The 25,129-nt window shown below is 42.0% G+C and overlaps 1 protein-coding gene across 4 annotated transcripts in view; it reads right to left on the bottom strand.

Moving 5' to 3' along the window:
- Positions 1-25,129, bottom strand: part of CPL4 (C-terminal domain phosphatase-like 4) — a 213,755-nt gene that overhangs the window by 59,331 nt on the left and 129,295 nt on the right. For all 4 annotated transcript variants that reach the window (XR_015692823.1, XM_087690733.1, XM_087690731.1 and 1 more), the window contains exon 7: positions 17,419-17,616. Coding sequence is in view for 3 of the 4 variants with exons in the window: in XM_087690733.1 (XP_087546859.1) it covers positions 17,419-17,616 (198 nt within the window). In the remaining variant the exon portion in view is untranslated. The remainder of the gene's footprint in view (positions 1-17,418; positions 17,617-25,129) is intronic.

The following is a 25,129-nucleotide window of genomic DNA, read 5'->3' as shown; positions in this document are numbered from 1 at the left end:
AAATCTGCTCTATCTGTCTCGTCACCTCCTCCCTCCTGTAGATCGAGTCAGGGATCCGACAAGAACGTGAATCTAGGGCAGATGCTAGGGGATCTAGTGTCAGGAGAACCGGGCAGTGATCGGACAACGTGGTGCCCGCCAACTGCCCAATCTGGCCTCCCCAAGAGCCTCCCCACTCTCCCACATAAAACCTGTCCAACTGCTCCAGCAGCAAGGCTCTGCCTAGCCATCTGTATCCCCAAGAGAAGCCTAGCAACCTCTCCCTCTTGTGGAAGGCAGGGTCTCTCCACGCATCGCGTGCTCCTACTGCTGCCAGTAGAAACACCTCCCATGCCTCCTGATCCTCCCCGGCCATGCCCTGGTAGTTTCTCCCTCTGCCTTGCTGGTCCTCCAAAGCCTCCAGGTTGTTGAAGTCTCCTCCAACAATCTAGGAGTCCACCTCTGGGAGTCCTTCCGCGATCTCCACCCAGAACCTGTTGCGTGCCCTAACCTCAATAGGGGCATAGATATTAAGGACTCCAAGGCATGAGTCCCCAATATCCAATCTGATCCATAGCACCCTCCCTGCCACTATCTTCCCGTGGTCTCGAACACAAGCAGTAAGACTCGGACCAATAGAGGTGCACACGCCTCCACTTCTACCATGGGCACCTATGGCGTGCTCCAAGTAAGTGTGCGAGCTGCCTGGGAATACCTTCTCTACCCGTTGGGCCTGGGCGAGGGTGAGTGCTCCTGTAGAAGTAAGATGCCGATCCGTCCGGCTAGGGCAGGCTGCAATTCCTGTCGAACAATCAATTTCCTAGAACCACGTGCCCAATGTAGTGGAGCCTATTCACATTACAAGATGCAAGGTGTAAGCTCATAGGGAAACCTATAACTGCCAAAACAGGCATCTGTTCAGTGTGGAGGCTACTGATGACGAGGAGGAGCTATGAGGCATGCAGGTGCGCTTTGCCACCGGTCTGGATGGCGAGCTCCATCCCCCATGGTGGACCTCGGCAGGACCATAGGGGTGATAGAAGTTCCAGGTGGTACTATCAATGCATCTATCACTCATGCGGAGAGTCGAGACTCTGTGCACTAGTAGAAACAGGCCGCCTGTGCCCGCGGCCACTCGATCACATTCCTCAAAGCCCTCCACTGTGGAGGGGCTCGAAAGATAATGCTCAGGTGAGGGACCTCAGCACCAGCCCACCAGTTAATGTCCATCATGCAACTAGGCCATTGTTGTGCAAACAATGCTAGTCGTTTTCCTCTCCCATCCACTGGGAGGTGTGGTCCGCCACCTGGCTCTTCAACTCTTCCTCTATCTATGTCGTCCTCCACTCCCCTGAGTGAGAGGACTGAAGAAAAAAAGCGTAGTTTGGTCCATCCGGTGGTGCTAGAAGATGGACCTTGCCCCTCCTCGACTTACGAACCACAAAGATCCCCACCTCTAGAGGTAGTGGGAACACTCCGCGCTCCGCAACTCTCAAGTAAGACCATGGGCCACTGCAAAAGAGCTCCTGTGGCAACAGGTGTGCCTGTCTCCGGAACATGTGATGGGCAGCAGGGTTGGATGAGCTTGTGGCTGTACGGGAAGAGGAGGACTGCTTGTGCGAAGCTCATCACCTCCTGTGGGCAGAGGGGGGTTGGGTCTGAAGGGAATCGCTTGAACCAGGTGCAGATCAGGGGGGTGCTCAATACCGGAGGTGGTGGGCAGGAGGATGATCGAGGGCTGGACAGAAATACATGGCAGGTGTTGGTGGGGCGGGGGAGGGGGGGGGGGGGGGGGGGGCGCAGGGGGGATGGGATGTGGAGGGCGGTGGGCGGTGGGCAGTGGGTGTGGGACCTGTGGGGACTCAAGAGAAGTAGTGTGTGGCACGGGTGGTGGATGTGGGGGGCTGTGATCCTGTCGGGTGGGGCGAGCTGTGGAGTGCTCTGCCAAGGGGGCGTCACACGCCCTCCTACTTCCTGCCAAGGGGGCCCCCCTGTCCTCTCCCTCTCTGTCGTCTCTTAACCCGTATAAAGCCATCAGTGTCCACGTGCGGGCCTTTTGGTGGAGCCACCTTGGCTCCGAAACGCGTGCAACATGCTGTCTTATGCCCAAAGTCGTGGCAGCACAGGCATTGCCCTGGCTGCCCCATCACAATGGCATGCTGCCTAAAGGAGTGTCCGCCCGCCTCAATCTCTAGAAACTATGGGATATTCTTGACCTCTTTCACTACCACCTCTACCTTTGGGACTCCTGCCGCTCTCACTACATCCGCGAAGGACACGTGCAGGATAGTACCGAAGAGCTGACCAAAGTCTTCCACCAACTAGCGATACTCTATCGCCAAGCCGCGGAAAAGAAGGGTGACTGGGTGCCGGAGAAACTTGTTGTGGAGTGCAAACGCCTCCACAGTAAAGCCGATGTACCAAGGGACCATGTATATGACCCCCTTCATGGACGCATATGGTGAACTGGCGAGTAACTCACGAGCTGTGTCCGCCGAACTGAGCCGGACCATGAAGATCCCTTGGCCCATTAGGACCGCCTCCACGATTTGCACTATGCCAATGCGCAAGGTGGAGTGAAGCCAGTCCCAAAGCTAGGCCCTGGCTAGGGAACATCCTACTACCTGACCATAAATCGTTGTTTTCTTTAGCTCCAGCTCCTTAGCTCGGACGGCTAAGAGCTGCTCCTCAAAGAGGACAACGCGCAAGGTGTTTGACTAGGGGGCACTCGCTGAGTGCGCCAGCGTCTGACCAGAGGTTTCCATTGCGCGTACCTTCTACGAGGACTACCAATCACGTCACGATGCTACCTGAGGGGGAGAGGAAGTTACTGCACATCGAGGGAGCAACTTGGAGGGTGGGGGATCAATGGCAAGGGGAGGAAACCGCTTCTGTTTTGACACACTGCGAACAAATTTGGGGTTGCGGACGGAGGCAGCGCGGTGAGAGGGGCGGGGCGGGGGGGAGGAGGGGGGGGGGGATCTGCGCAGGGCTGGGACCAAGGGTGCAGGATATGCGTGAGTCAGGCGGAGAAGGGTGGGGGGCTATCGCATGGGGCAGGCGGGACAGCCGTCGCAGGGGGAGTAGGAAGGTGACCAAGCACGGGGCTAGACCAAAGTCAATCAGAGATGTCGCTCAAGGGGGAGGGGGGGAGAGGCGGAGTAGAAGGCGGGGGGAGGGGAGTAGGAGACCTAGTGGTGAACAGGCTGCCAGGCAATGGAAGGACAGTACGTCAGTAGGGGCCCAGTAACAGACGGACGGAAGGGAAGGGAGGCGCAGAGGTGGCGCACTGGCAGCCAGGGAGGGGAATGCGATGATGGTCAGAGAAGGGGGGAGACGCTATGGCAGCAAGAGAGATGGGGAAGGTGCGATGGCCGCACGCATCGATGTGACAGGGTAACGGGCAGTGATTGGGCGAGGGTGGCGTGGCGAGACAGTCGGGGCGGGGGGTAGCACGCGACGCGACGGGAGAGCACTATGCCACATCTATGTGGTGCAACAGTACATTTTATGTACCTTTGCCTACTCTATAGCCTCCTATGCATTAGTGTTATTGATGATCTGATGTATGCAACTAAAAGATATTGTGGTAGCGGCGGTCAGGCACTTCTCTACCCCGGCATGCAAGTGCTAGAGATCTAGGATAAGCTCCATGTAGGCATTGGTGGCACTAGAGGCATACGAAGGTATAACTTGATACTAATATTGAAACCAGGCTTCCTCCTCGGAGAGGGTGGAATGAACTTATTAATCAACAATTACAACAAGCATAAAATTCACATAAACAAAAAATGCACACCTTACCACTTTAATCCTAGACAATGGACAGCCTATTGGCCCCAAATCCGGTGCCCCTTGCGTTATTTCTTTAACTTTTATTGCAAATGGATGGAGTACAATTGAGATTCTCTGATCTTCTCTGCTAATCCAAGTGCTTCTTGCTGTCAAAACTCACCAGCAAGCCTTCAAACCAATTTGCCCCTTGCTTGCCCAGGTGCACAAGGAGGCAGATTATAAGTGGTGCACACAGCAGCTTCTGGAAACCCCAAAGCACTGGCTTTGGTCATGTGAGGAGGCGCACCTCATGTGGAGAGGAGCATGCCGCATCCTTCGCTGTATAGCACCAAACCTCGGTTGCATCTCATGGGGAGCTTTCTGCTAGTAGGCAGTCAGCCAGGGTCGTCACCTTCTGTATGAGGCCGGGATGCAGAACATGATATCCATCATCGAGGTAGGGTCGTGCACAGTGGTCGGCTTGGAGACTCTACCCATGGGCCACGTATTGGAGCCCACAGCAGACCGCTCTGAGGTATGGGAGATCATAGGGAATCTTACTGGATGGCATATCTAGAAGGCGCAGTGTTGGCACTTTCGACTTAGAGAGACTTTCAGTACAGGCGACCTTAGCAAAGCTCTGGACCTCCATCATCCACTCCCTCCGCGGCTGGTGGGATCAAGTGCAGGGCGAGTCCAGGGCTCGTCATCAGCTCTGTTGTCATTTTATGCGCACTTGGGACGGCCAGGACCTGTTTTTCATGATGCAGGCAAGCAGCCCCAAATGGTGGCGATACACCCCCCTCCATGGCTTCTCGCCCCCATCCCCCCCAGACCGCCTTGAGAGACTTGTATACATGATGTATTTGTGACTTTGCATCAGCTCCAACTAGTCTGTTGAGTATGAGCACTCCATTGTAATCAATTTTTTTTAGTAATATAATCATTCACATTTCATTTGCAAAAAAAAAAACCAATTTGCACCTTCATTTGCTTAAGGATTGACCTTCGCCCTACTCCTTGAAAGACATTAAGCCCCAAATCTAATATGGGCTAGCTTGCCTCTTGAATTACCTTCAAATTCTTTAATTTCAGATGTTAGAATTCAAGTCCTAGCCCTTAGTTCTAAGCATGTATCCTAAGGTGGCTGTCAAGTACTAATTTTTCCTATAAATTAGGGTTTACATCAATGATTTTTCAATATCGGCACCTCTGACGACTTAAATGGCTAGATTTTGCTAAGATAACTTAAGAGACAGTTGTATGATGAGAGAGAATGTTGCACAGAGAGAAATTTCAGAGTTTCATTGTGAGAAAGGAAAAAAAACTATTGTTGCCTTCCTCAAACACCCATAGAAGCTATTACCGACAACTTAGGATCACCAAAAAGGCTATTACCCCCTCCTGTAAGCTCTCACTTGCACCAAAAGGACCTTGGGTTGCTATCACCTACACATAGAGGACTTCAAACTACTATCACCTGCTCTAGGACTGTTCCTTGGTCGCTCCAAATAGCATCAGCAACATCTCCTTTCTATGTAACAGCCTCCTCTCTCACGATGGCAAGAATAGACCTCAATCAACACCCCAAAAACATTTTTCCCACTTGCATGGGCAAGTTTTGCAAGTGGCAGTCTCCCAATCCCATTCTTCAGCATTATTCATCTTAAATTAATTCTTGGGATATTAATTCTGAAAATTAATTTAATGATTATTTTGGTGCCCATAAAATTCCACCAGCCAATAATTAATTGGCTAGGCCAAATTGTCCTCCAAGTATCCCTGAGTAGTATTAGCCCTCACACCAACATTATTTGATTAAGTAATGCCTAGTTCCTAATGTCACCACAAACATTCATGGCCAATAAATTAGTCAAGCCAAAATCGAATACCTAACACCACCTAGTACCCTCAAATATAGCTTTTTTCAACTTCTGCCTTTGAGCACAAACTAATTTCTTGGAATCATGGGTCCCACACAATGAAATAATTAACTTGCATCTCACATATGCAAGTCACATTAGTATATTTAATTAACTTTTAATCAAATGCTAAGCAAACCAATAAAATTTCAATTCCTCGTGAGACAGACTATCCCCTTGAAATCCTTGCAATCCTCCTCAACTGCACTACAATGTGCTAAAGCATCCGTTGCCACTACTAGAAATACATGCTGGCATCGTAGTCAAACGACATGTGCACCTATTGCCTAACCATGCTTATGCCCTTTGCATGTGAATTTCTAATCACTTAAACTAAGTACAATCCATACACATGAATCATAGCCGTTGTTCAAACAATAAGGGATTCATCCACATGCCAAAAACCTATATTGTTCTAACCACTATCAGCTACAAGCCACATGTAACTCACACAATTGTACTTCTTTTGCATCACCTGCAAACGTTCATTGCATACTATCCATGTATTCCATACATTGCTCACAAATGTACATCACATCCAAATGTATATTCCATGTGTTCCATGCACGCTAGCAACCATGTAAATGTACATTTTATATATTCCATGCATGCTAGCAACCTTATAAATGTATAGTTTTAGAGCCAATCTGCAAACCATACACATCCGCATACCAAATCACAGCGACTAGTACACTAAATAGCGATCCCAATGGCATAAATATTGTCAATATGCAGTATCCTGGATGCAAACCAAGCACATTTGAGATCCACTACATAACCGAGTTGTCCATCACTAGGGGAGTGAAGGCGCAATCTCTCCCTTGAGCATCAGGCAATACTTTGGACCTTCTATGCTCTATTGAACCTAAAAGAGGCTAATCCGAAATTGGTTCTAATTGAAACACATCAAGATAAAGTGCATCACTGAGGATGATCTGCTAAGTCACCTTGCTCCATCTAGTTACATCCTTTCGTACGTGCAACAATGTTGAAGCTTTACCAAGAAGCACATAGAAATTTTACCTCTAACTTCACTTGCCTCGAAAACTTGAGTAGGTTCTAAGCCTTTTTTTCTCTTGAGCATTGTGATGCTTTATACTTTCACATTGCTGCAACTCCAACTTAACTCATATGCAACATTGCATCCAATTGACTAGCCTCTCATGTGTATCGGACATGCTAGTAGCACCAGTGCATTAGGAAACATTTTTCTTTGCTTACTTTGGACCATTGCAGTGTGACTGTGCATGGCCATTTGCACACTACTAGCCATACGAAGATACATTGTAGCATTACTAGCTATATTTTTCCTTATGCAAGCATTACTAGTTACATTTTTCCTCATAACCTACATTTTATGGAGCATTTGCATGACCACATTTACTACCATGAATCCCAAATACACAAAGTTGGATATATGCATTGCAAAACTTGTCACTTTGTGTCCCAACATCATGCTAATATTGCTATACATGGGGTTCTACATATTACTTGTCATACTTAGATACATTGGGCCTTGCACGCCATGCATTGGTTTTTGCATACCATAAGGAGTTGTTCCATACATCCCCGTATGTCGTCCTTGATCCACAATAGCATAGAGACTAGTGTCACCACCAAATTGTATGCGTGCCTTGCTATCCAAAAAGCATTGGATTGGTATTTTCAAGTTGACCTTGCATATGCATCAATTGCCCCACTCACATCGTTTGCTTATACTCATTACCTATATTTGGAACATCATACTACTTTATTGGCTCTTCTTTTGATGCATCTTGCTGTCTCAAAGCTCTTGAAGATAATTTTCTCTTATTGCCTTTGTTACTCTCCTTTAAGGGGTTCAAACGAAGTATGAACTGAGGATCATTTGCCAATTGCACAAACATTTCAGCTATTGTCCTCAACCGATATTTAAACTCGTCATTAAATTCCTCTTCCTCTTGCTAGTCATAATCTTCAAGAGAGTCACAAGGACCCACATTTTGCTCTAAACCAACATTATGTTGGTGTTGTTGGATTGAGACTGAGTGAGCTGGGATTGAGAGTGTCAAATTTAGTGCAAGAAGCAGCAGAAAAGAGTAAGTCACAGAAGTGTAAGCACGACACAATGGGTATATGGTGCAATGACGAAATGTATCACTTTTTAGGTTTAGATAGTATATAAAGTACAAGAGTGTAAGGGTGCGTTCACACCCAAACATTGTAAAAGGAACAGTAAGCCCTTATTTCCAACAACCTCCCATCTAAAGGCAACATGCCTAAAGGAAAAGAAATAAATCAGCTAAGTCTATATATGTACAAAGCTGAAATACACATAAACTATCCAACCCCCATCATCTGGCGACAATGAGCAAACCGCTCTGCTAGAAGACCCTTCGTTAGAAAGTCTGCAAGGTTATCATGTGCATGTACCTTGACAAGCTCAATGCTCTTGCTATCAAGTACATCCCTAATAAAGTGATACTTCACCTGTATGTGCTTTGTCTGTGTGAAAGACAAGATTCTATGCTAGCATAATAGCATTCTGACTGTCACAGTGAAGGATAGAAACCTCTGTAATACCAACCTCTCTCACCAGACGTGAGAGCCATAAAGCCTCTTTTCATGCCTCAGTGGCAATCACATACTGCCTTTGTAGTAGAGAGTGCAACACACTTTTAAAGCCTAGATATCCAAGAGATTGCTCCACTTGTGAACATGAACACGTATCCTGAAGTAGACTTCCTACAGTCAGGATGGCCAACATAGTCTACATCTATGAACCCAACAACAGATGACTTTTGCTGATCAAATTAGTGTCTGATGCTATTGAGATATCCTGTAGCACATACGCCATAATCTGATAAGCTGACGAGCTAGTATCCATAAAAACTGGTCCACACTCAAAACATCCACCTTTCAACGCAAAGCCTCACATCACTTCAGTTTTGAAGCAGTTGCTTGGTATTGGCATTTCGTGGACATGGTTTGGTTATTTTTATTTGTTTCTATTTATTGGTGGGGAGGTTTCTAAAAAGGCATGGGCGTGGCCTCGCCATCTTCTAAACGAAAGAAAAATACCAAAGCAGATATACAAATCCTTTGTGCCCTTAAGGTATCTCATGATACCTTTCACTGCTTCCCAATGCTTTTTGCCACGATATGCTATATATCTGCTAACTATTCTCACCGCGAATGCAATGTCAGGAGGTGTAGCAACCATAGCATACATCAAGCTACCAACAACTGAACCATAAGGTATCTTGGCCATTTGAGCCTTTCCATTATCAAATGTAGAGCTGTTATCTGTACTAAGTTTCACATATAGAGACAATATTACACTAATGGCTTCCCCTCCCCTCCATATTAAAACGCTGCAAAACCTTAGTGACATACTCCTACTGTGACAAATAAAGAAGACCCTTCGATCTATCTCTGAGTATACGCATGTCCAAAATGTGATTGGCCTCATCAAGATCCTTCATATCAAAGCTATTCTGTAAACTGTACTTCAAGGAGTCCAAGGCATAAACATCCTTGCCTACAATCAGCATGTCATCCACATACAAAACCAAAAGAATAAGGCTGCCATCTGCTGCCTTCTTGGTGTATAAATAGTGATTAACTAAAGAATGATGAAATCCTTGAGATTGCATAAATGTATCAAATTTATACCATTCTCGTGGTGCTTGCTTCACCCATACAAACTCTTGTTGAGTTTATATACCATGTGCTATTTTCTCTTTGCAGCAAAACCTTCAGGCTGCTGCATATAGATCTTCTCATGCAAATCACCATGTAAGAAAGCGGTTTTTACATCCATTTGTATGAGTTCCATGTCTTCAAATGCAACCAAACCGCAAACTAGTCATTTTGACTACAGAAGAAAAGATTTAATCAAAATCAATTCCATGTTATTGCTTGTACCCTTTAGCACCAGGCGTGTCTTGTACTTTAGCAAAGAACCAAAAGTGACTTTCATTTTGTAAACCCATTTGCATGGTAACACTCTTTACCCTTTTGACAAATGCACCAAATCCCAAGTGCCATTTTTCATGAGAGATTCCATCTTTGACAACATTGCTTTATGCCATTTCTTACTATCTTTTCTATCTATTGCTTCCTGGAGGCATGAAAGCTCACCACAATCTATTTACATGACATAATCAACCACATAGTTTGCACCAAAAACAAACCTATTTCGTTGTCTTTGCACTTTGGTCAACAACCTACGAACCCAATGGTCAAGATTTGCTGGCTCTTCAACCTACAAATCTGCATTAACAGCTTGCTGTTTTGCAAGTTCAGCGTGTTGTACAGCTGGTTTTGGTTGTTACAAAGGCACATGTTCTTGCTGAATTTGTGGTACATCATGGGTAAGATCTTTATGATCATTTTCAGCATTATTTCCTGCATTTTCATGAACATTTACAGCAAGTATTTGCTGCTGCCTAATGGGCATTCTTTGCTGTCCTAGTGGTACATCCACCCAAAATACAACCCTTTTGACCTCCTCTGTCTTTTCGGACTGTTTGTGCATGTGATCTTCCCAAAAGATAACATCATTGCTGCACACTGCTTTTCTTTTCTCGAGATCCCATAATCGATACCCCATCTCACCTTCATCACCATATCCTAGGAAAATACATTTACAGGACTTTGGCTCAAGTTTGTTGTACAAACCTTGTCTTAAATGGTCCTGTTCATACACTTTGCAACACCATTTTGGGGTGGATTATGAGGAGTAATGAGTCCCCTTTTAATCCCTTTGCTGTCACAAAAGTCTTAAAAGGCTTTGGACACATATTCCCCACCATTGTCAAAGCAAAAGCACTTTAATGTATTGTTGGTCTAATTTTCAACAAGTGCCAAATATATATATATATATATATATATATATATATATATATATATATATATATAGATATATATATATATATAGATATATATATATCCAAGGCCTCGTCTTTGCAACGGATTGGATAAAACCATAGTTTGCGTGTGGCATCATCAACAAAGGTAATGAAGTACTTCTTCCCCCCTAGAGATAATCCTAGAATTTGGCATACATCTGAATGCACTAAGTCTAAGGGTGAAGACTTTAGAGAAAGATTTTTTATGTGACATTTGAGCATGTTTACCATAAATACAATGATCACACTGTTCAAAATCAGAATACCTCAAAGATAGCAAATAACCTAAGCAAGAAAGCACTTTCATTCCAATTTAACTCATGCGTCCCACCAACCGACTATGCCACAAAGAAACACTCGGCTACTTGATTATGGCGACTACATGGTCATGCACACTAGATGCATGCAAAGGATACAAAGTATTACTTTTGGAGCCCTTGGCAACAATGTGAGAGTCCTTACAAATTTTCCATTTGCTATCCTCAAAGGTGGTGTAATAGGCTTCATCATCTAGCTGCCCTATGCTTATCAAGCTCTTCTTGAGTTGAAATACATGTCTCACATTATGCAAAACAAACATGGAGTCATGCTAAAATTCCAGTTTCACACTGCCAATGCTTGCAATTTTACATGCATAGTTATCCCCCAAGTGGACAACACCATGTACACCTCCATTGTAGTCAAAAAACCAGTCATGATGTGGTGTGACGTGAAAAGACGCACCTGAATCAAGTATCCAAATATACATATCATCCTCAAAACCTGCAATCAATGCATGTGCACTCAAAGAAGTCATGAGTGACTACATTAACTTCTTCTTTTCTCACATTGCTCTTCTTTGCAGGCTGGCTGTCCTTTTTCTCAACTTTGTTGTCTTCAGTGTTTTTTTTTTGCATTTCTCTTTCTTTAATTAAAAACAGTCCTGTTTGTAGTGCTCTTTTTTGCCACAATGATGGCACTCCACATTTTTGCCATGAGACTTGCTGTGTGCTCTATTTTCAAAGCTGCCCTTTTGATGAAATCTGCATCTAGTATGCAATGCATAAAAAGACTTGTTTGCTAAGTTATTTTGCCTATTGAGTTCTATCAGCAAAGAACTCTCCACATCAGAATATAATAGCTGAGCATTCGAGTTGCTCAAAGCTGTCCTAAAAGTATCCCAACTTTCAGGCAAAGTGCATAGCAAGAAAGTAGCCTTGAACTCATCATCAATATGGAAATCCAAAGCAATCAACTAACTGAAAATTGAGTTGAACTCGTTCAAATATACAGACATGGCTGTACCTTCTTTCATACAAAAGTCCATTAAATTTTTCAGCCAAATAAACCTTACTAGCTACACTTTTTTTAGCAAACAATTCTTCAAGCCTCTGCCACATGCATATGCTAAATTCAGCTTCTCAATGTTAAAGAGCAAGTTGTATACACTGAGAGCTCAATGGTAGAGCGGGCAAGCACATCCAAGTCATCCCACTCGTCTTGTTCCATGTCTACTAGTTTAATTCCCTTCGTCTTGATGGACTTCACATGTTTCTTTTACACCAAGACATTGGAGCACTATTTTTGCCATGTTGCAAAATTATGTGCACCCTCAAGCTTCTTGATGTGCAAAAGATTGCTATTGTCACTATTTCCAGCCATATTTTGCAATACTAAATAAACAAAGCAGTCACCAAAGGCAAGCCCAAATGTTACACAAGTAACCACGGTACACTACAAGTACCAACCAACAATGAAAACCCCAAGATTGCAGAGATTTCAGACCTGCAAATAGATTTTCAGAATTTAAAAAAAATGTATGTTGCTGCACTCCTCAAGCAATTACTTACATATTTAGGTACCAATTACATGTGAAATCCCAAAATTTCACTGAAATTTCTACTCCAAAAGCATTCCCAAGCACAATTTGACAATTTTGATCAAAAGCCCCAAATTTTTAGAGGGTAATTGCTCCAAATTGCATCGATACATGTACCCTAGTGCATATACCAAACATTTGTTGCACAAATTGAAGGGATTTTGCAAAATCCCTAAGTTTCTTAACTTCAGAGTGCGAAAATTTTAGTGAAATTGAAGAAATTCCACTAAAATGTGAAAAACCCCAAAATTTCTTGGGCAAATGTGCACCAAATGGGCAATTTTTGAGTCAGAATGTCTTGTCCTGCGTTGTCGGAACATTTGGGATCGAAAGTCTACTATGGGGGTAAGAGACAATAAGGTGAAGGGAGATTCAGGGAGAACAATTAATGAAGCAAAAGGGGTTCGAAGAAATAGAATATGTAGAAGAAATACTCATAGAGGTGAAGCCTATCAATTTATTTCTGCATCTTGAGAAGATAAATCCCTTGTGGACCAAAAACGTGCATAAAACAATAGCTTCCTCTCTGTTGCTCAAACCGCCAATCCGATGCTTCCGTTGGCTCCGAAAGGGAAGTAAAATACCAAGACACTTGATCAAATTTCTCCTAGATCACTCCTTCCCCAGTTCAGAGTGTTGTTTGCTGCTTCTAAACTGCTATCGCGTATCCTGCGATTTCGTCAATCCTTCTTCTTGCATAAAATCCCCCAAAAATGGTTGAAAGTTACTTGCTTTTTTTTAAAAACATGTCATCATGTTCTAGAAGTTGTCTACAGCTTTTGGATATTTACAAAAAACAATATCCAAAGTATCAAAAATAGGCTAAACTTGTCCAAAAACCTAGTATTTTTGAACCATCCACACTATGGACATTGACACTAATGACTAATATGGCATTGACTCTCTAGATCAATAAGAAAGCTGAATGACGATGTACTCTAGAGTTTTTTACACTGTGTGCGCATAGCGGCACAACAGTGCTAAAGTCCCCAAATCGAAGAAAAGCCCCAATTTTCTTAGGCAAAGTTGCACGTTCTGCTTGTGCGTGTGAATGCCCGGCAAAGGGAATAAAAAAGAATGGCAAAATTTAAGGAAGACTAGAAAAAAACAGGACAAGTCTGTCTTGGCGTTAACCAGGGCCTGCTGTCGGATTTGCCGCTTGGTGTCCCTCAGTTTGCCCTGCTACCTACCAACAGGCTTGCGACCTGTCGTCCACCAACATAGGGAGCACATGGAGCTTGTCGCCTGCAACGTTGAGCCGACTATCTACTTACGCCTATCGAGCCTACCGTCTGCCCAAGTCGCCCCGACTATCGCACGTCTGTGGCAACGTGGAGCCTATCTCGACACATCTGTCTTCTCACGTCAATCTGTCGCCTATCAAGCCTATCATTCGTCTTCTCACGCCAATCACCTCATACTAGTCACCTGCTCTAATACCAGTTTGTTGGTACTGTTGGATCGAGACTGAGTGAGTTGGGATTGAGAGTGTCAGATTTAGTGCAAGAAGCAACAAAAAAGAGTAAGTCACAAGAGTGTAAGCACGACACAATGAATATATGATACAATGACGAAATGTATCACTTTTTAGGTTTAGATAGTATATGAAATACAAGAGTGTAAGGGTTTGTTCACACCCAAACATTGTAAAAGGCACAATAAGCCTTTATTCCAAACACATTATCAGCTTGCTATCCATACTACATACCTCAACACTTTGTAAATTTTCAGATTGAGAGGCATCATCCTTGCTTGATCCAATCTCACTATCTAAAAATGTTCTCGCTATAATGCTCGGTTGAATACAATTTCAACACTAGACCAAAGCTTCTTACCTTCAATCGGATGCCTCAATCCCATCAATTCAAGGGGAGTTGATGGCATCCCAACAATGGAGCCTTAAAACCAATCTTCCTCCTTGGAGAGGGCGGCAATGACTTGATTAGTCAACAATTACAGCAAGCATAAAATTCACATAAACTAAAAATGCACACTTACCGATTTAAAATTGAACAATGGACAGCTTATTGGCCCCAAAACTGACGCCCCTTGTGGTTTTTCTTTAGCTTTTATTGCAAATGGATGGAGTATAACTAAGATTCTCCAATCTCCTTTGCTAATCCAAGCACCTCTTGCTAATAAAGCTAACCAGCAAGCCTTCAAACCAATTCGCCCCTTCATTTGCTTGCGAACTAGTCTTCACCCTATTCCTTGAAAGATAAATCAAACCCCAAATCTGATATGGACTGACTGGCCTCTTGAATCTCCCTAAAATTCTTCAATTTCAAAAGTTGGAATTCAAGTCCTAGGCTCTCAATTCTCAGCACGCATCTCAAGGTGGCCATCAAACCTTAATTTTTGCTATAAATTAGGATTTTCAGCAAAGATTTTCCAATATCTCCATCTCTGATGACTTAAATGGCTAGATTTTGCTGAGATAACTTGAGAGATAGCTATAGCATGCAAGAGAATATTGTGGAGAGAGAAATTTCAGAGTTTCATTGCAAGAAAGAAGCCTGAAAAACTACTACTGCTTTACTCCAACAGCCATGGAAGCTATCACCTATACCTTAGGTGCACTAAAAAGGCCATTGCCCCCTCCTGTATGCTGTCACCTACACTAGAAGGACTTTGAGTTGTTGTCACTTGCACCCAAAGGGCTTCAAACTGCTGTCATCTACTGTAGGATTAGTCCCTTGTGGCTGCAAATCACATCAGCTGCATGTCTTTGCTCTCTAACAGTCTCCTATCTCACAATGGCTATAATAGACTTTCATCAACATCCAAAAAAGGTTTTTTCCACTTACATGGGCAAGTTTTGCAGAGTAGCAGCCTTCTAATCCCATTTTTCAACATTATCCAACTTATTACATTAGTTTTCCAAATATTCATCTTGAAAATTAATTTAATGGTTATTCTAGTGCCCAAAAAAATAATTACACCAGTCGATAACAAAATTGGTTAGACCAATTTGTATTAGAAGTATCGTTGAGCAATGATTAACCCTTAGACCGTCATTAATTGATTTATTAATGTCTAGTCTTTAATGTCACCAATGGCATTAGTGGCCAATAAATCAGTCTAGGCCGAAATCTAACATGGGGTTACCACCTAGTACCTGTCAAACACTTTTTATAACTTTTGCCTTTGTGCAACCAACTAGTTTTTTGGGATCCTCGGTTCCACACTAAAATAGTTAACTTGCACCTCACATGTACAAATCACATTAGCATATTTGATTAACTTTTTATCAAATGCTAAGCAAAGAAATAACATTTCACGCCCTCATGACAAATGCATACTAATGACATGATACAAACCCAAGGGCAAGCTGATTAATTTTTTATGAATAAAGCCCAAATAAGCTATAGACAATACCAAGTACATGTGTCATGACTCATGTGACAAGTTAGCATCGATGATCCGACAGTTAGAGTCTACAAAGGAGATCAAGAGAGAAAGAGAGGCTGCATAGTGCAAACAGTCCTGTCTCAAGGAGATGGCTACTGGACAAGTGAGAGTAGACTCGTAGAGACAAGCATAGGCTGGTTGGCAGCTGTGTAGAGAAAGCAGTGTACTGTGTAAGGCAGGCTGAACAGTGAATGTTAGTGCAGGAAGCTTTAAATGTATTTATAAACAGTAGCATAGTTACATATCCGTTGCAATAATCAGGTCAGTGTAGTCTACACAGCTTGGTCATTTGCAGGTCATACGTGATTTGTTGGGTCCATGACCCAACAAGAGAGAGAAATAAGGGAATCCAAGGCTACATCCTCAACAACAAGAAACTTGGATATATTTGCATGATCATCCCCAAATAGGAGAAAGGCTAAGCTTAATAAACTCCCAATATGTTTGTACCTTAAGCATGGGTCATATGCAAAATTTTCTCAAATCACCTTGTGTACAGCCAAAAAAGGGGCCAATTTGCAAAGAAACAAACAAATCAAACTTGCAAATGCACTTGTAGGGTACAAGATGCAGCTACTCAAGGTGTGGAGCCACCTTTTGTTCAAAACACAGCTATGGAAGGAACATGGAGGCGTGCTACAGCAAACTGCAATAGGTTACGGAGGGAGGGGGGTCGGAGGCAAATCACAAAAGCTCTGGACGAAATGTTGATGCTGGAGAAAACATGTAGTGGAGGGTGAAAACTTGAAGGAGCTGAGACAACTGTAAAATAAGCAGCAGTCTTCTGCTTCTGACAGCACATGAGACTCCTGTGCATTGGAATGTCCAGCTTGTTTTTTCCAGAGAGAAGAAAAATTATACGAATGACACCTCAAAGAAAAGTCCTCTTATGTATAAAATACAAAGTACCAAGAAGGAAATGTAAAGAGCAATCGAGTACATGATGTAATCTAGTGGGCTATATTGCCAGACCATTCAAGGGGCTTTGTGAAAGGTGCTAGAATCACATCCCCATGAGAGCATTCTCTGTGTGAGAATGAATAATGGAAGCAAGAAATTGAACACGGGATGAGAAAAGAAGAGAGATACAATATGAACACGAGAGAGAAGGAAAACTATGATCTGAAAACTTACACAAGGCCGACTGGCTGCCATAATGCCACACTTTCTCTCCTCTAGGACAAAACATTTCACCCACACCGTTCTCTCTCCTCTAGGACAAAGCATTTCGCCCACGCAGTTATCTATCACCTGCTCTTTGAGGGACTTTTTAGAGAGGCTTCAGAGATATCCAGAGAAGATGAGGACTGAAAGGCCTTTCTATGTATTCAAGAGCCAAAAACATTCCTCTTTCCCACAAAAAGAGATTTCGTAGTTCAAATAACCACAAAAGCTACATTAAACACCCCAGCAAGAGGCCATTAAGCGATTATGTCTGAGTTAGTTTGTAGCCTTTCCAGATTTACTAAGCATGTAGAGCTAAGAGTAAAGGACTCTGAAATTTCAAAGATTCTGAACCCTTATACTCCTAAATTTAGAAATACATTAGAAAGGTAAGCTTGTTTGCCTTGAAGCAACTAACCTTGTCTGATTCGTAAAAGAATGCACTATGTACAGATTGCAGAAGCTCCAATGTGTTTGCCAAAGTGCCATCATCTTTGCTCTCATCTTTCAAAGCTTCCAATAAAGATGCATTTTGAATACCAAACTGCTTGCAGCTTGAACTAAAGAAGTGATATCTTTCCATTAACACTAAGTTTTCTTTGTGCCTAGGCCACACCTACAGCAAAGTAAATGGTGAAAAAAAATTTGAATTGTATAGAATGATCAGGTTGCATATACTTTTATATATCATACATATATGTGTTGGTCACTGATGTAGACATAACATTCATAGTTTCAAGCAATATCTCAAAAAGCACTGCAGCAAAATTGAAATATATTTGTTTTAAAGCTACAACAATATGCAGTCATGTTGCTAAGGACTCCTTTAGCTCACCTTCCATGACCCACAAATATTGTTCCCTTATGCTAACAACTTCCTGATACAAAAATACAATAATGAATTTCTCTATCATTCCCATGACAGGAGAACCTAAATACAGTCAAGGCCTAACTTAATCTCTATTTTCAGGTCAGATTAAACTCCGACAACAGCCCGAAAAGATCATTTTAAACACAAAGACATTTTAAACAACAGCCTGAAAAGATCATTTCAGGATGTCTACACGTGTTTTGCTGCCTACTGACAGTGCAACGTTTTCCTCTCTGATGTGCACAGCTTGCTGCGCCTAGAGCCCAGAGTGGCTTGTGCTCCTGACAAGAAACCTCTTCACATGCAGCATTCCATCAGTAATCTCGTGCCTAGAATCAATTACTTGCATGTAGGCCCTTGTCCAGTGCCCACCATCCACAAGCTTCCATGCAATCGTTTGGCAGGCTGCTGCTACTTCATTTGGGCCTTCTTGGGAACGATATACTCATTGAGGCTGTTTGTGGCGTCTATGACTCCATCAGCTCACCATAGGCCCCAACCCTCAAGACACCGAGGCCAATGGCCCTATTGTACCTTTTCTTCATTTCTATACACCCTTCCCTCATTGACCAGCTTTCTGAAATTTGGATGCTTTCTGAAATTTCTACAATTTCTAGTGAAACCAGCCTTCCTTCCATGGATGTGTGGTAATTCCCTAATTATAACGTATTTATAGCAGCAACATTTATTACAAAACTGAGAAATGTAAATTAACTCACAATCTTGGACAATGGACATCCTATTGTCCCCAAAACTGGTGACCCTTTCGGTATTTCTTTAACTTCATTGAAGAAGAAGAAGATGTACAATGGAATTTTCCCAATCCCTTTCGGTATTCCAACTCCCCTTGCTATCCAAAATGACCAGTAAATCTTCAATCTAACTTGCCCCTTGATTCGAGCAATCAATTTGCCTTCACCCGCTTTGATGGACATGAAAAATGCCCCAAATTCATCAATTTGTTAGTCCCTCCACTTAAATTTCACTAAAAACAGCTTCAACCCTGTTGAATCCAAGTCTTGGAGCTTCCAATTTCTAGCACACTTCCCTACGCTGCTAGTAAACCCTGATGTTTGCTCAAATTAGGATTTACAGCAAAGATATCTAAAATTTCTCAACCTCTGGTGATCTAAATGCTCTAATCTTTGAAGCAAGGCTGTAGAAAGACTTGGAGGTGAGAGAGAAAATTCAGGCTTTCTTTGCGAAGAACTAAAGAAAACTAGTGATTTATTCTTACTGCTCTATCTCAACAACCTGTAGATGTTGTTGCGTGCTATTAATTGGTCTTCTCCTACCGTTGGCTACCTTAGAAGGTCCTCTAATGGCTGCAAATCAGATCAGCAACATGTCCTCTCTCTCTCTTGTAAGTTTAACGCAATAAAGTGTCTCTCTTCAACCTCTAAAGACCTTTTTCAATCTTGCATGGGCTTTTTTTTACAAGTGGCAGCCTTTCCAAATGGTTTTTTCAGCATTATCCACAATTAAATATTAATTTTGAATCTTTAAATACTAAAAGTTAATGTAATAATTATTACAATGCCCATCAAAATAATCTAACTAGCCAATAATTAAATTGGCTAGGCAATCTCTAAGCCATCTTTAACCATTAAATTGACGTTAGGTAGCATTAAACGCCACTTCTCTAGTGTCACCAACAACTGACACTTATGGCCAAATAAATGAAGTAGGTCAACAACTAGCACCAGATACCACCAAGTACTTATGCAATATAACTTATAGCAACTTTTGCCCTTGACATCCCGTGATTTTTTGGATCCCAGACTTGTAAATTTACTCTAACCCCTATTACATCTCACATGTGCAAAATTTACTTAACCATGTGATTAAAAATTAATCCACATGTTAAGTGAGGTTTTAAAAATACATATCCTCATGACAACACTCTCCCTTTAAATCCTTGCAATCATCCTCGATTGCACTGCCAAATGCATTAAAAGCAAAATAGTGGATTGGAATTTCCACAAGGCATCATAGTTAACACAACATTGCGTAATGCTACTCAACCATTCCATATGCCCAACACCTGCTGATAATTACCAGCCAACATAACATAACATAAGACTCACAAAGAATCTCAAAAATATTGCCAAATTATTATGTGACACGTCTATTTCTCATAAGCTCAACTCATCTAGCAAAACCAAACCATAGTATAGCATAACCAATCATAAACCATGGCTAAAACTCCAATGGTGTCATAGCATATGCTATTGTATATGGAACCAAATGTAAACCATTGAAAACTCAGCAGAATCTGATCATAAACTTATTACTTGTTGATGTGAGAACTGATAACAAACTACTGCAAATGTGACCCCAAATTGATCGCTAACTCATTGCAAAAAATAATCAGCAATCAATGCAAAAATTGATGCAAAATTGATCCCAAATTTGACTATAAATAGTTCTCAAGCTGATTAAAAAACTGAGCTAAAACCGATCGAAATTTTTATCTCAAAATTGAGGTAAAATTCATGTCAAATTGATCATAAGCTGATGCAAAAGTATAGTTCCAATAACCGTGTGAAACTCATACTCTTCTGCATACATCTCACACTAACTAGTACACTAAGTAATGATCTCATGGCAAACATATTGTCAACATAGTACCTTGGATGCATGTTGAATACATTTAAGATCCACTACATATGAAAGCTGTCCATAACTAGAAGAGTGGAAGTGCTACCTCTCCCTTGAGTATCAAGCAATACTCCAGACCTCTACTTTGTTGAACCTAACGGAGCCCAAACAGCTCTAACTGAAAGGCATATAGGTAAAGCTACAACAATTGAGGATGATCTGCCAAGTCATCCTCTTCCATCCATTTGGCATCCATTGGTAAATAATTCTACAATCTCAACAAAAATCTCCTAGAAACTTTACCTTTGATCTTTCTTTCCTTACATGCCGAAATGTGCTCAAGTAAGGAAAGAAAGATCAAAGGTAAAGTTTGGTACTTGAGCCCTCAACAAACATACCCTCGACACATCACCATGAAAAGACCTCAACAAGTTCACACAAAAGGCATTGTATATCCGCCAATGTGAAGGTAATTTCTAGTGATATGCCACATCGCTGATCTTCTCCAACACTTGGAAGGGCCCATAGTATACGAGATGTACTCAACTTTGGATACAATCTCTCTTCCTTTTATCTTTTTCAGCCTTGCCTTTTCAAAACGCAACAATACATAATCGCCCTCTACAAACTGCAAAGCACATCTATGGGGATAAGCTGCCCTCTTTTGCTTTTCTTGCAATCTCTGAAGTGCATACTTTATTTTTGCATAGGCTGCATCAAATTGCTGAATAAGAAACAAGTGCTTTCAGCCTATCTTGTGCACCACTAAAAGTTTCAAACTTCACACTTTTGCCACCTTCATCATAGTCCTTCGACGGACCTATTGGAGTCAAGTTATCATAAATAGGCTGCTGAAAAAAGGGTGCATTTGCTATATTTACATGATAGCCAGCATTATCAAATGCTCCTACATGACCAGCACCAAATCCTTGTGCTCCAGCGATCCCTGGGGGTGCAAATACATATCCATATGGCCCACTTTGTGCCCCACGCATCATGCCTATGTTGCTATACATGGGATTAAGCATTCCACTTGTATTACCCGGATACATAGGGTATTGTGAGCCATACATTGACTGCTACATACCATAGGGATTTCAGCCATACATTCACGTATGTGGTACATGTCTAACCATAGCATGAAAAATGATACCACTGCCAAAGTATTATTGTTGTCTCATGTTCACATGTACATAATCACCTTGCTGCCCATGTTCCCATGGATTGCCACTACCAAGTTGGCCATGCATTTGTACTTGTTGGCCCACAGTACCAACTATTTGTGCTCATCAGGCATTTTGGGCACTTCCAAAGAAGTGCTTAGGCATTTCCCTCGGTTCTTGTGGCTATCCCAAAGCTGTAGAAGGTGTCTTCTTCTCTTTGCCTTTGTTGTCCTTCCTTGGGGCATTCACAAATTGAGAAGACTGGCGATCCTTTGCCAATTCAATAAAAAGATTTGCTTCTATAGGCATTCAATCCTTGAAGCTATCATCGAATTCTTCAGCCCCTTGCTGGTCATCAACCTCTTTATGCATAGAAGTGCCAACATTTGGGTCATTTCCCACATTTTCAACTTGCTGTCCATGTTAAGAACTATGCCCAACATCAGTCGTTACATTTTCCACTTCACCACATGACTAACCAAGGAGTGATGCATCCTCTCCACTTGATCCCATATCACCATGTGAAAACATGCTTGCTCCAATTCACTGCTAAGAGCAATTTGAGCACTAATGCAATAGTCCCAAGCTGCAAACAAATGCCACATGTTCAAAGGATTTTATGGTATCCTCCATATGGAACCATGAAACCAACCTATCTTTTGTGGATGGGTGGTAATTCCCTAATTACAACTTAGTTACAATAGCAACATTTATTACAAAACTGAAAAATGCAAATTAACTCACAATCTTGGATAACGCGCACCCTGTTGGCCCCAAAACTAGTGCCCCTTTCGGTATTTCTTTAACTTAATTGAAGAAGAAGTTGACGTACAATGGGATTTTCCCAATCCCTTTCGGTATTAAAACTCACCTTACTGTAAAATGAACAGCAAGTCTTCAATCTGAATCGCCCCTTAATTCAAGCAGTCAATTGGCCTTCACCTACTTTGATGGAGATGGAAAATGCCCCAAATTCATCAATTTGTTGGTCCCTCCACTTGAATCTGACTCCAAACAGCTTCAGCCCTATAGAATCCAAGTCTTGGAGCTTTCAATTTTTGGCATGCTTCCCGAGACTGCTGCTAAAACCTAATTTCTACTCTGCAGATTAGGATTTACAGCAGAGAAATCTAAAATTTTTCAGCCTCTGGTGACGTCAATGCTGTAATCTTTGGAGCAAGGCTGTAGAAAGGTTGGGAGATAAGAGAGAATGCTGAGAAGAGAGAAAATTCAAACTTTCTTTACAAAGAATTGAAGAAAATCAATCATTTATTGCCACTGCCCTGTTTCAACAGCCTATAGATGCTATCACTTGCTATTCGTTGGTCTTCTCCTACCCCTGGCTACCTCAAAAGGTCCTCCAATGGCTACAAATCAGACCAGCAACATCTCCTCTCTTTCTCTTGCAGACTAAATGCACTAAAATGCCTCTCTCAAGCCTCTAAAGACGTTTTTCAGTCTTATATGGGCATTTTTTACAATATTGAAAGTTAATCTAATAATTATTTCGATGCCCAAAAAAATAATCTGACTCGCCAATAATTAAATTGGCTAGGCAACTTCCATTCTCGAGCATCTCTATGCCATCTTTGACCATCAGATTTGCATTAGGTACCGTTAAGCACCACTTCTCTATTATCACCACCTCTCACTTATGGCCAAATGAATGACCCAAGCCAACAACTGGCATCAAATACCATGCGGCATAACTTATAGCAACTTTTGCCTTTGACATCCTCGGATTTCCTTGGGTCCCCAGCTCATAAATTAACTCTAATCCCAGTTACATCTCACATGTGCAACATTTACCTAACCATATGATTAAAAATTAATCCACAGGTTAAGTGAGGTTTCAAAAATACATATCCTCATGACATCTGGTCTATCTTGCCGGCCTCTACCTATCTCTACCATTTCTTCTACATAGAAAATCTCACAAATCCTAATTTTTGTATTTGGGTGTTTTCAAAACTATATATAATTTCCAATTCATCTTGCCCGTGTCATCTTGAATATCAAGAAATTTTCAGTTTCACACACTCAATGCCCAAAAGTTTGGAAGTTTTATCCAACATTTACACACAAATTTTGCATTTCAACACATTTCAGTTTGCTGCTCCAAATATTTCTGCATGCAAATGCCCAAACATCATCTACATCAACATTTGCATTGGTTGTAAACCCTATCTCATCTCAGTTTACTTTTTAGCCTTTGTTTTTGCACACAGGTTTTAGGACAAAACCTCCTTTGTCCATTTTCGGAGAATTGTGAACAGTTGCCTCAGTTGCATTTGTGTATTCAGCATATGCAAAGATGACACATAATCAAAATGAGTCATCTAGGATGCTTCCTACTAATGACAAGTTGGGTAATACCAACTATTCCACTTAGTCCTACGTGATGAAACATGTATTGGTTGCGAAAGGCTTTTGGGAAACTGTCATAGGCTCAAAGATATGGCCAGCAAGTCACCCTAATGTACCCATAGGTGCTGATGCTTCTGCTTCAAGTGATTCAATTGCCACTTCTAGCTTTTCACAAGTTACTACCAATCAGATACGTCAAGATGTGCGTAATGCTTAAGCACACTCTTTGATTTCTCTTTCGATCAAGAGACTCATTAATCTGTATATCCAACTCTTGTCAAATAGTGAAGAGTGCTTGGGAAAGCTCGCATCTCTTTATCACACAGGGTGTTGCCTATTTAAGGAAGCAATTAGATTGCGAGAGGATACATGAAGGGGAAAACATGGATGTCTATCTCTACATGGATTACAGATTGGAATGAGTAGTTGGTGAACATTGATGAGGAGATATCTGAGAACTATCTTGTCTCTACTTTTCTTGGTGGACTTCCATAACCTATGAGACATTTGCTACCACCTCATGACTAGTTTCTCAAGGAAAAATGGCATCAGTATTCTCTTGATTAGTTGACCACACTTGTATTGCAAGAGGAGCAGAGCCCTCTCAACCACTCTACTACTACATCGGATGGTCTGGCCTTTGCCTTCCCTCATGATAGAGGCAAAATGAAGTCATAGAATTCTTCATCCAAACATCAAAAGGGCAAGGGTAACTCATCATCTTCTTCTTTCACACAAAGAAGAGGACAAGCAAAAGAAAGGAAAGATGCAACTATTGCCACAAGCCAAGGCATGAGATCCCAAGTGTCACAAGCACTCCTAGTGCTCCTAGTGGTGGGAAGGATGAGGTAGCTCATCTTGTAGAAACTTTCAGTTCATATGATTTTGCAATGTCTTGTTCTTATGACCACACCATACATGATGTAGGTCTTTCAGCAAAGGACAATGAGCAAAATTGGTATTCTAATAATGGTGCTAGCAAACACATCACCTCACGCAGGCATCTTTTTATTAATTTGGTTGATATTGCAAAGGGCCCGCTCTCACATGTGCTAACAATGCTACTTATACAATCAAAGGCATTAGGAAAATCCTTATCAATGCAATGAATGGAGATGCTATCACCT

This window comes from Lygodium microphyllum, chromosome 13 (assembly GCF_053477565.2).
Source record: "Lygodium microphyllum isolate KBCC chromosome 13, Lygodium_microphyllum_v1.1.10, whole genome shotgun sequence".
Classification (NCBI taxonomy): domain Eukaryota; kingdom Viridiplantae; phylum Streptophyta; class Polypodiopsida; order Schizaeales; family Lygodiaceae; genus Lygodium; species Lygodium microphyllum.
This window is presented reverse-complemented; position numbering and strand designations above follow the sequence as displayed.